The sequence below is a fragment of the Rhagoletis zephyria genome, unplaced genomic scaffold, assembly GCF_001687245.7.
Source record: "Rhagoletis zephyria isolate East Lansing unplaced genomic scaffold, Rhagoletis_zephyria_1.1 Rzeph_scaffold_01241, whole genome shotgun sequence".
Taxonomy (NCBI): Eukaryota; Metazoa; Arthropoda; class Insecta; order Diptera; family Tephritidae; genus Rhagoletis; species Rhagoletis zephyria.
The window spans coordinates 100,270-115,252 of NW_016158325.1; the positions used below are offsets into that span (position 1 = coordinate 100,270).

Sequence of the window (14,983 nt, forward strand, 5' to 3'; positions counted from 1 at the left end):
GTANCTTTACAACACTACTAATGGGCTACAAAACTGCGTACCAAAATTTGTTCAAAGCTTCTGATTAAAAAGTTTAAAATTTTAGGGAAATTTTGCAGAATCAGTCTTAAATATGGATTTATATGGTCTTTGTTAGGTAATGACCTATTCTTTCATAAAAAAAATAATAAACATTAAATAAACAAAAGAAAAAACAGCTAAAATGTCTGGTCCCAATTTATACATCATATTTACCCGCATCCATTGGAAATTTTTTGTAACACAAAGTACGTTGTGCATCAATTTGATACACATTGAAAAAGACCCTAGTATTCTATGAAATGTTGGGTTTTTTTCATTTTTTATTAATGACCAACGTTTATTAATTTTCTGATAATAAGAATAAAAATGCTTGAAAGATCTATTTATACGCATTTGTCACAAAAAACCAATTGAAAACAGTAACTATTTTTCTTAATATTTTAATATTTTTTTTCGAAATTTGCATCAATTTGATACAAACGATGGATGCGGGTTTAACAAAACTGGTTAAATAAACAATTGGGTATTATTATATGGGACTATCCTGAAGGGAAACAGAGTTTTCCGATCGAAAAATATTGATTCTCAAGAATTCTATACCATCGATTTGTCGATTCGTCTTAATGCCGCGATGTCTGAATTTGGTATCCCCGCGAAACTAATACAGCTGTGTAAAATGACGTTGAGCAATACCGCCAGCTCCGTCAGAATTAAGAAGGACCTCTCCGATCCGTTTGATAATAAACTAGGTTTCAGACAAGGTGACTTCCTTTCGTCTGATTTCTTTAATCTGATGTTGGAGAAGATAATAAGAGCCGTAAAACTAAATCGCTCCGGCACAATACTTTACAAGAGCGTACATCTGATCTGCCTTCTCGGGATTAGATAGGAAGCAAAGCGAATGGGTCTGGTGGTGAACGAGGACAAAACGAGGTATCTCCTGTCATCGTAAAAACAGTCAGAGCATACGCGTCGTGGCACCCGCGTCACTGTTCATAGTTACAAGTTTGAAAAAGTAGACGACTTCGTTTATTGGGAACCAACATTAACACCAATAATATTGTCAGCCTTGAATTTCAACGGAGAGTCACTCTTGCCAACAAGTGATACTTTGGACTGAGCAGGCAATTGAGAAGTAAAGTCCTCTCGTACAAAAATTACAATCTATAAGTCACTCCTGCCTGCGCTGGTGTATGGCGCGGAGGAAAGACAATGAAAACATCTGATGAGACAGCTCTTGGAGTTTTCGAGAGAAAGATTTTGCGGAAGATTTACGGGCCTTTACGCGTTGGTGATGGCGAATATCGCAGACGATTTAACGATGAGCTGTATGAGCTTTACAACGATATAGACATAGTGCAGCGAATTAAAATTCAGCGGCTCCGCTTGCTTGGCCATGTCGCCCAAGAAATGGGCTGTTTCGACGGGGTTCGACCAAAGGGAGAGGGGTGCTAGTTGGTAGCTTCGTTCACTGCGTCCAACTAGTCCCCTGCGACCAAACCGGCGCACATAAGGACAAAGTGACTAATTACGACGACAAAAATAGAAAAACAAAAGTCTTTAATAAATCTTATTACACATACCTTTCCAATACTCCTTATAAACCAGTCCACAATGTAACACACAAATTCTGACTTTTAACGCAACGCAGCAGCTTTAGCAGAAGCGCATAGTTGGGTTTTCTCTCGTGCGTCGAATTAAATAATTTTTTGTTTGAAGCGATGATAAAATAGTTTCGCTTGTCATTTTATTCTTAATAACAACTAATAGTTTTGTCAACATGGAAAGTGATGCGTGAGGTATGTACTTTATTTTGCGATTTTTGTTAATAATATAGTTTTTTGTAAAATAAGTATAATACCTATTTTAAAACTGCCTTTTTTTATTGAACAAATTGTGAAATTTTTATATTAGTTAGAGTTATAAAAAAAGTTCCCACGAGTACAGCAATTTCTCTTCTACATTTCGAAAATCCAACAAATTGCCAATGTAAAAATATGAATTTCGAAATCAGTGACGACGAAAATCTCTGGATACCAAACTTCATAACAATATAGAAATTTTTTAAGAAATCATCCGCCATTGTGAATTTTGGAAATTTAGTTTAATATTCGAAATCAGTGATGATGAAAATCCCTAAATACCAAATTTCATTGAAATCTGTCAAATACATATGGAGAAAACATTTTTGTCGTCCTATATTGTCGATTCGTCCCTATGTGCGGTGCAGCATAGTTCAGAACCAGCCGGCCAATCGCCTTATATGTTGCCAGGTGATGCTTGATTACCCTGTTGGGGCTCTGTACTTTGTTGACAATTGCGGTTGTTTACGCGGAGAAGGAGAGCAGGCTATCAAAGGTGGTGTGCCATCGACGTGAATACCTAGTTGAAGCCTGACCTTCGTCCAGGTGGTGAATAGGATTGCCGTTGATTTCGTTAGGGAGATGGTCTCCTTACAGTGAATAAGCGAGAAAGTTCGAAGAGATAGCCGATTACTTTTAAACATGGGTCATCAATTGCATTTCCAGACGCCAATATGGAGCAGTCATCTGCGTATAAGATCAGAGAAATTCCCTGCGGTGGCTGGGGGAGCTTCGAAATGTAGAAGTTAAACAATAAGGGGGAGAGGACACCACCCTGTGGAACCCCGTGTTTAAGTCTTCTAGATTTTAAGGTTAGATCTCGGAAGATTACTGACGACTGTCGACCATTCATATAATTCGTGGACCTCCGTTTGAGTCTCTGTTTAAGAGGATGCCTCAATGTCTTCTAGTAGCATGTAATGACAAAAAGCGGTGGCGTATTAATAACGCCTTTTGGCGGATGAGCTTTAGGCCTCGAGTTATCTGGGTGTTTATGGCGTTAAGTGCTGTTGTTGTGCTGTGCACCCTACGGAAACCATCCTGATACTTCGCAGGGGTCAGGTAATATGTAAAGCGCGGGAGTGGCAGGGCCTCTCGACCGGGGAGAGGAGCGTTATCGGGCGATACGATTATTCTTTGTTTCCCGGTTTCAGCAGTGAGACCACTCCGATTTCCACACATCGGGAATAATGAGATTAGCCAGAGGACCTCGGTGAGATATGCTACTCCCGCAGGCCCCGAAAGTTCAGAATCAGCGGCCAATGGCTTTGGAGGCTTTCGCCTTCCCGATGGCCACCTTGACTTCACCGCTAGTGAAAGTTCGGCAGTTTGTGGGCCTACTGGTCACTCGACGCTTGGCTTTATCTACCGAAGGATGCCATGTGAATTGACGGCTAAAGTAGCTCGCGCATTTCTTCAGGTATGACGAGGCACGAATTTCAGGGACCTCGCGGTTGACCAGAGCTTAGTCACGCCAGAGGAGAAGCTGCATGTCTATAAGTGTTCCTCCCACTTTCCCTGCTTATGCTGATTTATCAGTTGCCGAATCTCCCAATTAAGGTCCTTTAAGCGAGGATTCCCGGGATCGACATGGCGTAGGTGGTCGCTCTCGTTCGGATGATGCGAGCCTCTGCGACAGTGCCACCTTGCGGAACTGGCGCATATTTGTGGGTGTGAGGGGAGGGACCTACAGTTTTACGCCGACTCCGAACGGCGATTGTATTTTTATGAGAAGCTGTTTTTCATGGCAGAAATACACTCGGAGATTTGCCATTTCCTGCCGAGGGACGACCGCTGTTAAGAAAAGACCTTTTTCTATATTTTTGCGATGTTGCTTTGATCAGGGATGGAACCCAGGCCCTGCGGAGTGTAAGCGTGCACTGCTTACCACTACACCACAGCGGTCGCCGTATATACTTACCCGTATAATAAATTTATTAGCCACAAAATTTTCACCGCTTGGAAAATGGCTCAAAACTAAGAGTGGTAATTTTTCGATAGTATCGATAGTGTTAAAAACTATCGATAGTAGACCGAAACCCAAAACCATCGATACTATCGATAGTTTGACAGCTCTAGCCGCTACAACATCGACAACAGCAACATGCGTTTTTAGCTAATAAAGATGTCCATAAAAACCGAGTACTCAACATACCTCAGATGACTTGAAATTTTGATGGACTCTTATTTTCAGCCCACGTTGAAAGTGCATTGTTGCAAGTATCAAGTCAACATATGTACTTCAGATGGGCCGTCCTTTTAACAGCACATTAGTAATATTATAAATAGATGAAATATCTACAGCCAGCGTATTCTGATGGTCACATTATATGAAAAATGTCAAAAGCGTTATTTCCAGTGTTGCCGCGAATAATTTTTAGTGGTAGCCAAATTCCTTTAAAAAAAGGGCTAAATAAGAGCTAAAAAAAATTCGTTGTGGCTAAAAATGGTAGCTAAAATCTTTTACTTACATATACATATAATACGGCTTTCCCTCTCATTCGTAGTTCGCACTCCAATTACCCTTCGAATTACGTAATTCGCCATACAAAATTTTGAGAGCGAATTACCTCATTTGTTGGTAATTCAGATCCAATTACCACGCGAATTACGAACAAATCGCTGCAGTCTCTAATTTTTATCGGAAATTTATCGGAACCAGCTGAGAAATCAAAACAAAAAACAAAAAATCTGTCAAAACAAATAAAAGAAAAGAGTAAACAAATAAGTTACAGCAAACCAACAGCAAACAGTATATTTTTTAAATTAGATGTAAAAAAGGAAATTAAAAAAAAAATTATTATGTCGAGGAGATTATTGGAACAGCGTGAATTTGTGTAACGAGACGGGATGGTGCTCCGAAGAAATTTTACTTCTTCAAAATAACTATCTGCAAGTTTTAAAACAGTTGCAAACTTTTTATACTGTGAAAATATCGCTTACATCAGAAAGATTGACTTGGAAACATGTAAGTCCTTATTAAAAAAAAACAGATAGTAAGCCGGGCCGTACATGCTCACCCTTGCACTCGTTTACGATGCCGTGCTGATGTGTACATCAGTGAAAATCGATGGGAACCAAGCAAGATGGAAACAATTGAATTAAGTTCTGAATCCGACACTGATAACGAATTTGTATATGGAATATACATACTTGGTTAATATAGAAAGTATCTGGCAAAAACTACTGGAAGACCTCATTTATGCACCGCTTCCTCCATGCTTAGGGACACTCGCGACACTGCCATTAGAAAAACGGTTCTCAGCTAGCTGGGGCCACTAGCACGAACACTCGCGCGAAAAGAGCATGCGCGGCGGGTATAATGCCCAACAAATAACTTTTCATAAGCATAATAAGAAGTAAAAATATTTACCGATATCGGGCGCTCAAGTTGTGCATGGCTTTCGAGCACCGCAGCCATTTCCTGAAGTATATGGCTATTTTTTCTACAGCCACGCAACTCGCTCATCTTCTCACCCCATATTTCCAATAAAGCCCGCTCGCCTGCCTGGTTCCACTTGCTGGCACTTTTTCTGTGTACTAAAAATATAGTAAATAAATACATCAACAATTTATAAATTTTTAACAATAACTTACATTTTGCATTCATTTTGTAGCGAAGAAAAACAAAAATAACACAACAGAGAACTGTCAAATCGAATTAAGAATGCGCCGTGGGAATGGGGTAATTCACGATAGTAATTGGGAGAGCGAACAAAGTAATTCAGGATGGCGTGGGAAAATGGTATAAAAGTATACACGCAAACATTTTCAATAAGTAATGGTATAGAAAAACAATGAACTCTGGAAAAAAAGCTAATATTTTATCCAACCAAAAACCTTTTTGTATAAAAGGGGGAAAATACGACACCAGCTTGCTGGCTCCATCAAGTGATTGTACCATCAGGCTCGAAGCATATAACTTACCAGCATGCTGGCACAATATTTATTTCTTTACAAATGAGGTCGAGGAAAGATCGAAATGATTAGAGCCGAAATTTCATAATTTTTCTACCATTTTTTTTAAAATTGTTCTTTTTTTTTAATTCGCAACTGCAATATCGTGAACTTAATCTTCCACAAACACAGCTTTGACTCATATAGTGCAAGAAATTTCCTCCAAAATATTTTTTACTTAGAAACTTGAGCTGATTTCACCACTCACGACACCAGCATCATCATACAATCATAAAATTTTCAAATAGTTTTTGAAGTCACACTAGCAGCTGGTACAATCACACCACAAGAACATACACGGTCAATCGACTTGATGGGCCATTTAACAAATTAAGCATATTAAGGGCCGTAAACTTANACTTTTTCATGCCAAGTATGAATTAATTCTCCAAAGGGCTAAAAAAAGGGCTAGGGGCAATTTTAAATTTATGTGGCCAAGAAAAGCATGTGGTAGCTAAATCTAACCACCAAAGGGCTAAAACGGCAACACTGGTTATTTCCGTGAGTGCGGACGAACTAAACTCACAAAAAATTTTAATCAATGATGGGTTTTTTGATTATGAGTTCTTGGTCTATAAGCTGTCATATTTCGAATGAAGCTTGTTTGACATTTGGTGATTAGTAAACTACTATGTATGTATGTACATCGCTCTAATATAATCACATAACAAAACTAGCGATTTAAATGTAACAATATTTCAACATAAACATGCGCAGGAATATTGCATGTCGACAAAAAGGATGGACCTTCATTTTTATACCTACTGCTTTGTCCGATTGTTGGTTGGGTTAAATTTTATGTTTTTTTTTGTCATTTGGAAACAGCTTTATGCGTTTAAAGTGTATATACTCTGGTCGTTTTGTTGTCAAAATCAATATAAAACCAACCAGAAAATTTCGCGAGTTTGCGGAAGTCAAGTTTGTCCGATTATTCGCTGGAACCATTGTATATTATCATTAATTTCAGGGACCAAAAATAACTGTTCTCTCGAATTTACAAATTGAAAACGTTGCCCGAATTCTGAAATATGAGGAAAACGTTGTTTCATAACAGTTATTAGATGAGAAATATTTTTTCCGTTGCCGATAAGAGTTATTTCCCAACGTTTATTTTTTACGTTGCCAATAACAGTTATTGCCCAACGTTTATTTTTTACGTTGCCTGATAACAGTTATTAACCAACGTTTATTTTTTCCGTTGCCGATTAATGTTATTTCCCAACGTTTATTTTTTACGTTGCCTGATAACAGTTATTAACCAACGTTTATTTTTTCCGTTGCCGATTAATGTTATTTCCCAACGTTTATTTTTTACGTTGCCTGATAACAGTTATTAACCAACGTTTATTTTTTCCGTTGCCGATTAATGTTTTTTCCCAACGTTTATTTTTTACGTTGCCTGATAACAGTTATTGCCCAACGTTTTTTTACGTTGCCTGATAACTATTATGCAGGAGATATAGTATCATTTCCGTTGCCAGTCTATATAAATATATAATTTGAATGCCTTCAAATCTGCACCGTTTGTTTGATTTTCAAAATTGAGGAGTCGAATTAAAGAGGTTGTCACCTGTTAAAAATCTAGCTTTAAATTATTTTATAAGTTAAATGAATTATTTCATCATTTATAAACCGAAATTGTTTTGACAGGGGTTTTCGAAACTCCCTGAAGGAGGGTTGCCTAGTTACATTGAAAAGTTACATTGAAATTTAATTTGGGGAATGAAAGATATATAAGGAGCTTGTAGGTATACAATGTTAGAAAGAGAGCTGCCACCTGTTTGAAAACTCGAATTTAATCCAAATATATATACCTAGACTAGTTAAACGGTATTTTAANAATTGTTTTGACAGGGGTTTTCGAAACTGCCTGAAGGAGGGTTGCCTATTTACATTGAAAAGTTACATTGAAATTTAATTTGGGGAATGAAAGATATATAAGGAGCTTGTAGGTATACAATGTTAGAAAGAGAGCTGCCACCTGTTTGAAAACTCGAATTTAATCCAAATATATATACCTAGACTAGTTAAACGGTATTTTAAAATGTGAAGAGTTTTAAAAAACAATATTTTTGAGGCGTTTGAAGAGAGTTGCCACCTTTTTGAAGTGAAACTTTTTTAGTGGCGGTTGGTTGGTTGGGAGTAAATTGGCGAATTCAAAGGAAATTGCAAACGGAAATGTTTGGGACGGAAACAAGTGCTTCTTAAATGTATGCACATGGTATTAATTTAATAAAAACGTGCTAATAAAAGGTTAAAAAATAAGACTTGGATAAAGACCAACACAAGAATGAAAGTAAAGGTGAGTACGTACATAGATGACGAAAAGGATAAAGGCAAAGGTAAAAATAAAAACAAAAACAATGATGCGTAAAGTTAAAGGCAAAAAAGGAAAATCAAGGTAAATTTAAACACTTTATACGGTTAACCAACGGGCACGCTTATTTGCATAAACAGCCATTATTTGCTTTAACTCATGAATTTTCGTCTTTAAAATGCGCATCAGCAGCCGAACAAATGCACCAAATATTTGGGAATCAACTCGGATCCGGGGAATTTTCGATGACAACACTGGTAAAAACGGCCAGCTGTTGTCTTTTGTACAAGTAAGCAAACAAAGCAGGCGAGTTTGGCGTCCGCGGTAGCCGACTGGTGAGACTCGCGTGCAACAAGCCTGTAGCTGCCAGGTTCGATCCTCTGTTGGAGCGATTGGGAAAACATTTTTTTGTTTTTATTATTTATTTTATATTTTTTTATATTTTATTTGATTTATATATTTAATTTTACTTTATTTTATTTTCATTTGCTTTATTTTATATCAAATTTTTTATTTTACTATTAGCTAATTTAATTTTTNCTGGTGAGACTCGCGTGCAACAAGCCTGTAGCTGCCAGGTTCGATCCTCTGTTGGAGCGATTGGGAAAACATTTTTTTGTTTTTATTATTTTTTTTATATTTTATTTGATTCATATATTTAATTTTACTTTATTTTATTTTCATTTGCTTTATTTTATATACATTTTTTTATTTTACTATTAGCTAATTTAATTTTTAGAGTTGAATTCTATTAAAAAGTCAACAACTGAAAGCAACCTTGAAAAAATACAGAGCTTATAAAAAAAAGAATGAAAACGAAATAAATGTAAACTTGACTGGCCGTGGGACTCGAACCCACGACCTTGCGGCTCGTTTATCCGCATTACTGCCGTCTGTAAGGGTAAAATTATTCAGCCCTATTCTGCATTTCGATTACGTTCCCGCATTCCGCTCCGCANCTGTAGCTGCCAGGTTCGATCCTCTGTTGGAGCGATTGGGAAAACATTTTTTTGTTTTTATTATTTTTTTTATATTTTATTTGATTCATATATTTAATTTTACTTTATTTTATTTTCATTTGCTTTATTTTATATCCATTTTTTTATTTTACTATTAGCTAATTTAATTTTTAGAGTTGAATTCTATTAAAAAGTCAACAACTGAAAGCAACCTTGAAAAAATACAGAGCTTATAAAAAAAAGAATGAAAACGAAATAAATGAAAACTTGACTGGCCGTGGGACTTGAACCCACGACCTTGCGGCTCGTTTATCCGCATTACTGCCGTCTGTAAGGGTAAAATTATTCAGCCCTATTCTGCATTTCGATTACGTTCCCGCATTCCGCTCCGCACAATCGAATCGAAAGAGGAAGAGGAAGGCAGAAAACATCTTTCGAAATCAGCTGTTTGCCTAGGAATGTGTGAAATCGAAACAAAACAAAGAAATATTTGCCACCAAACTATAGCAGCTTATGAAGTTAAAGTTTGTAAGTATTTTAAAATAACTAAATATATCTAGCATCAGTGTAATTTAAAAATAAAATTTCGTTTGCTCTTAATTTAGTGGAAACAATTATAAGAATGAAATCCATAGCCGCGGCGTTATTGCTTGAAGAGGAGAACGAGTCCCAGATTGCTGATGCGGAAGTTGAAAGGCGGTTTAGGGACATGTTTGATCTTTTTCAGATGAGTGAAGAGTCATAAACTCATCATAAACTGTTAAAAACGTTGTTTGAGCACTCCACAACATTTGCATTTACTACAGAGTGGAAGATTTGGACGCAAATGAATTCCATTTTGATATCCGTCAGGAGGAGGGGAAGAACAATGCTTAGCCTTCCATAGCAAAACGAATTCGAGACAANTTTTTATATTTTATTTGATTCATATATTTAATTTTACTTTATTTTATTTTCATTTGCTTTATTTTATATANACAACATTTGCATTTACTACAGAGTGGAAGATTTGGACGCAAATGAATTCCATTTTGATATCCGTCAGGAGGAGGGGAAGAACAATGCTTAGCCTTCCATAGCAAAACGAATTCGAGACAACATACGCACCTCTTTTTAAAAAGTTAGTAAAAACGAGTGCAATAATAAAAGCATCTTTTTTATGTAACTTCACATTTTATGTATGTATGTATGTATTTTTTATACAAAGAATAAATTGTATTCAGTGCATTTCACAGTCTTATTTATAGATAATGAAAACAGAAACGCCTTTGCTTCCTCTTTGAAACCCTCGCGCAATATCCCTTTTGGTTGCCATTATTTGAGCCAATTTTTCGTATTGCCCGTGCTCGCGAAAACACAGAAATCGAGAAAATTCATTTATGATGACATTTACAATCATGCACAGTATATTTTACTTAATTTTTTTATAAAATTTTATTATTTAAACCCACGAAAATAACAATCGAAACGTTATCCGTCAACAAATTTCCAACTTAGAAAAACGGAACTACGATCGAAATGTAGAATAGATATATTATAGATTATGCGCATATGTGTGCCAGAATATGTGCCGTCTGTCACAGCTTGAAAGAGGAAGAAAGATAAAGAAAAGGATATAGATATAGACACAGAGGCTCAATCTGGGAAATTTTTAGGGATTTTAGAGATTTTCGGGATTCTTGGAACTTATCAATATAATAACTGATATCTTTATCGATTTTAATATCGATATTTTTGTCGATTTTGTTATCGATATTTTTGTCGATTTTGTTATCGATATTTTTTATCGATTTTGTTATCGATATTTTTATCGGTTTTGCTGTCGATATTTTTTTTATTGATTTTGTTACCTTCAATTANCGATATCTTTATCGATTTTAATATCGATATTTTTGTCGATTTTGTTATCGATATTTTTTATCGATCTTGTTATTGATATTTTTATCGATGTTGTCGATTTTGCTATCAATATATTCGGAACTTATCGATATAATAATCAATTTTGTTATCGATATTTTTATCGGTTTTGCTGTCGATATTTTTTTTATTGATTTTGTTACCTTCAATTAAATGCAACAGTAAAACGTTGATTAAGTATGAAATAGTTAAATTGGTAGATGACGCTTGTATTTTTAATGCAGGTATAATATTAGATATTTTATAAACAGAAAACCCACCGCAAATCCCGAAAATTTTCAGCCTTTGTAACTTGCGTGGCATACTGTGCCATGTTTATGTTAAAAAGTTAATTGATTCAACCATATTGAAAAAATTTGTTGACAACAATTACCATCCACCAAAGAATTAATCAATGCTTTACTTTTCGTAAACATTTTAAAATTTGTATNGATTGATTCAACCATATTGAAAAAATTTGTTGACAACAATTACCATCCAGCAAAGAATTAATCAATGCTTTACTTTTCGTAAACATTTTAAAATTTGTATTTCAACTTTATTTACTCCCTAAGTATAAAAATTAATACCAGTGTCAACCGTTTTGAAAAATATCTGAATCAAAGAGCTTGTAAATTTTATTTGCATTCTGTTTAATATTTCGTATGGTACTCATCTCGTAATATTTAATTTTAAGTATTTAATCTTAACATTTAAAAATGGTGATAACGCAAACGAAAAATGTTTTTAAGCCGAAGATTTCTTAGATACCTTTCGTATGATACCAAAAGTGTAATATGTAATAAATGTTATCAATTTAATTGAATTAAAATTTTCAAACAGGTGGCAACCCTCTTTAAAAATATTTTACCAACTAAGCTTTCTTAAACCATTTATTTTGACACCCTTATTGATGGCAACACTCTTAAAAAAATTTAAAATTTAGCTTTCTTAACCCGCTTTAGTTTGATACCCATATTGTAATAATATGTTATTTATCTTATAAATTTAATCGAATTAAAATTTTTAAACATCTGGTAACCGTCTTCAAAAATGTTTTCCATGAGGCTTCCTTAAACCTCATATCCAAATTGTAACGTGATATCCGATATGTAATACATATTTCATAAATCATCCCTAGTTAATAGCGAAAGGATCAGAAAAATAATTGTTTCATTAGTTATTATTTTTCTTATATATGAAACTTTTACTTGTTGTCTTTTCTTATATTAAGACCTTCTCTTTGTGGTTTTTTGTTACATGTGGAAGTTGTATTTGCTTCTGTTTTTTTCTTATATGGGATATTATATGGGTAAAAAATAATGTTCACATTTTTTACCATAACTCTGGATCTATTTATCGGATAACAAAAAAACATAACTTAGACATGCTCCAAACAAGTAAGTAAATGTGTTAAACCACTTTTGAAACTTTACTTTATGTATAAGATTTAACTAAGTTTGGCTTTTCAAACAGGGGGCAACCCTCTTTCAAACATTGTAAACCTACAACCTTCTTATACATCTTTCATTTGACAATCATTGTGAGACTTGTTTCCATTTCCTAATTCCCCAAATTAAATTTCAATGTAACTTTTCAATGTAACTAGGCAACCCTCCTTCAGGCAGTTTCTAAAACCCCTGTCAAAACAATTTCGGTTTATACCCATGATAAAATAATTCATTTAACTTATAAAATAATTTACAGCTAGATTTGTAACAGTTGGCAACCCCTTTAATTTGACATTCCACTTTTGAAAACTGAACGAATGGTGCAGATCTGATGGCATTCCAATTATATATTTATATAGACTGGCAACGGAAAAAATATATTCTGCATAATAGTTATCAGGCTACGTAAAAAATAAACGTCGGGAAATAACTTTTATATGCAACGTAATAAATAAACGTTGGGAAACAACTCTTATCGGCAACGTAAAAAATAAACGTTGGGCAGTAACTGTTATGAGGCAACGTAAAAACTTAACGTTGAGAAATAACTCTTATCGGCAACGGAAAAATATTTCTCATCTAATAACTGTTATAGAACAACGTTTTTGCGATAAAACTTATAACTGTTATGTGCCTGATTAATTTATGTAACACGGTGTCCTTGAGCCAGATACCCGAGTTAGAATACGTAAAGTTCAAAATTGTGGCAAGTGCCGATTTCAATAACGGTAACTTTTTCGATTTTCAGGTAGGTTTTCGATAAGGTTCTAGATGAATGATTATATATATTACATATATACAAGTCGATTGTATACTTATTTATACATATATGTACAGGCCCGACTATACGGTGGGGGTGTTTTCCCCGGGGCCGGATTTTTCCTTAAATTTAGTTGGAAGAAAAAATTATTAAATTTTTTAAGTAGATAAATTTGATTATTTAATATTCACATAGCTTTTATAATATCCAATAAATGCAAAAGCGCATGTCTAGATACACATACAAGTGTACTAAGGTAATTTCCGTGCTTGTCACAACATCCGCCAATCTGGCCTAATGTGAAACATAGAAAGGTTCCGAAGTCAACACGTGTTGTCTAAATGTTGTGATCGTAATGATTTTTCCATAGTTCATGAAATTTTTAGAGCTCGAAATTTTAGAGTGACCTTCAAAGATATTCGAGGTTATTTACAACAGGGAAAATCAGAAATCAATAGAAGACGAGTTTCTTGCATACAGCCTATCTGAGCTTAAATCAGTGATTCCCAAAGTGGTCCAGTTGGACCCCCAGGGACCCGCAGGAGACTCGACAGGGGTCTACGTTGGGGGTCAACAAAAATGTATCTGGTTTCGATAGTAAAGAACCGAAATGGTTGCTTGTTAGCCTATTTATTTAACTTTAATTTTTTTGAGTGGTGTATAGTGCTCTTGACGCTGATGAACTCACCGTCACTTTGTGTCATCATGCGTGGGGAAGCCTTAAAGGCCACCTGCAGACTAAAAAGAAACGGATGTTGGTATAACACTTGAGGCGATGCGGAAATTGCCGGCGGCAGAGATCTGAGCTATTTTTTCTTTTCAGTGCTACAGGATAGTACGCCACCATTACTTAGATTCTAGAGAGAGAGAGTTCCCTGAGGGAGAATGCTGGTTTAATTCCAGCACTGAGCCCGCACACGTACATTGTCGAATCTTCACTGATGGCTCCAAAACTGACTCAGGGTCAGGACCTGGAGTATTTTTTCGAAGTTAATGGGGATAAGCTTCACTTTTTCTTTTTTAGGAATATGCGTCGGTCTTCCAGTCTGAGGTATTTGCAATCCCCAAAGCCATAGACTACGTGGTGAAAAATAGGTGGAGGGGAAGGCCAAGCTGCCGTTAAGGTATTGGCCAGCCCTCTATCTAAGTACTTACAAACTAGTTCGGCAATGCAAGTCTCGACTAAATTTTGTTGGTAAAGATTAAGAGCTGCTTTACTCTGGGTGCTGGGAAACTCGGGAGTGCCTGGAAATGAGACATCTGACCCTTTGGCCACAGTTGGCTTAGACCAGGCATTCCTCGATCCGCAACCAGTTATAGCACTCCCCACTTCGGCCATCGAAGCCACCATCAGAAACTGGGTGGATACTTCGCTCAGCAATGACTGGGAGCCATCGAGTGGATGCATGTGGGCAAAAATCATGATGCCTTCAATCTCAGAAGGTCTATCTAGTTTTTTTCCTCTCACTGAAAAGACTGGACTGCTGACTGGTCACTTTACGTGGCACAAACACCTGACAGTGATAGGCGTAAATGACAACTCCATTTGCCCATACTGCTTTGAAGAGGTGGAACACTTCTTGAACTTCTTGCTTCCTTGTTTGTTTATCATCGATTTATCTAGATTCGGTCTTTTCTTTTTTGTCAGTTTCAGAATTTGAATTTGCGTTAAAAGCTTTGCAGTTTTGTTGTTTCAAGTTTTGTGTTTTAAAAATGCGACTGACGAATATTTTTCGCATCACTTTAAAACTCGGAGCATG

The 14,983-nt window shown here is 35.8% G+C and overlaps 1 protein-coding gene across 6 annotated transcripts in view; it reads left to right on the top strand.

Moving 5' to 3' along the window:
* Positions 1-14,983, top strand: part of Tao (Serine/threonine-protein kinase Tao) — a 105,693-nt gene that overhangs the window by 69,169 nt on the left and 21,541 nt on the right. The window contains exon 13 of one of the 6 annotated variants that reach the window (XM_017616646.1): positions 5,501-5,694. The exons of the other annotated variants lie outside the window; for them this stretch is intronic. Within the exon in view, the coding sequence (XP_017472135.1) occupies positions 5,501-5,519 (19 nt within the window). The 3' untranslated portion in view covers positions 5,520-5,694. Of the gene's footprint in view, positions 1-5,500; positions 5,695-14,983 lie in introns of those variants that run through there. 6 annotated transcript variants of the gene reach the window in all.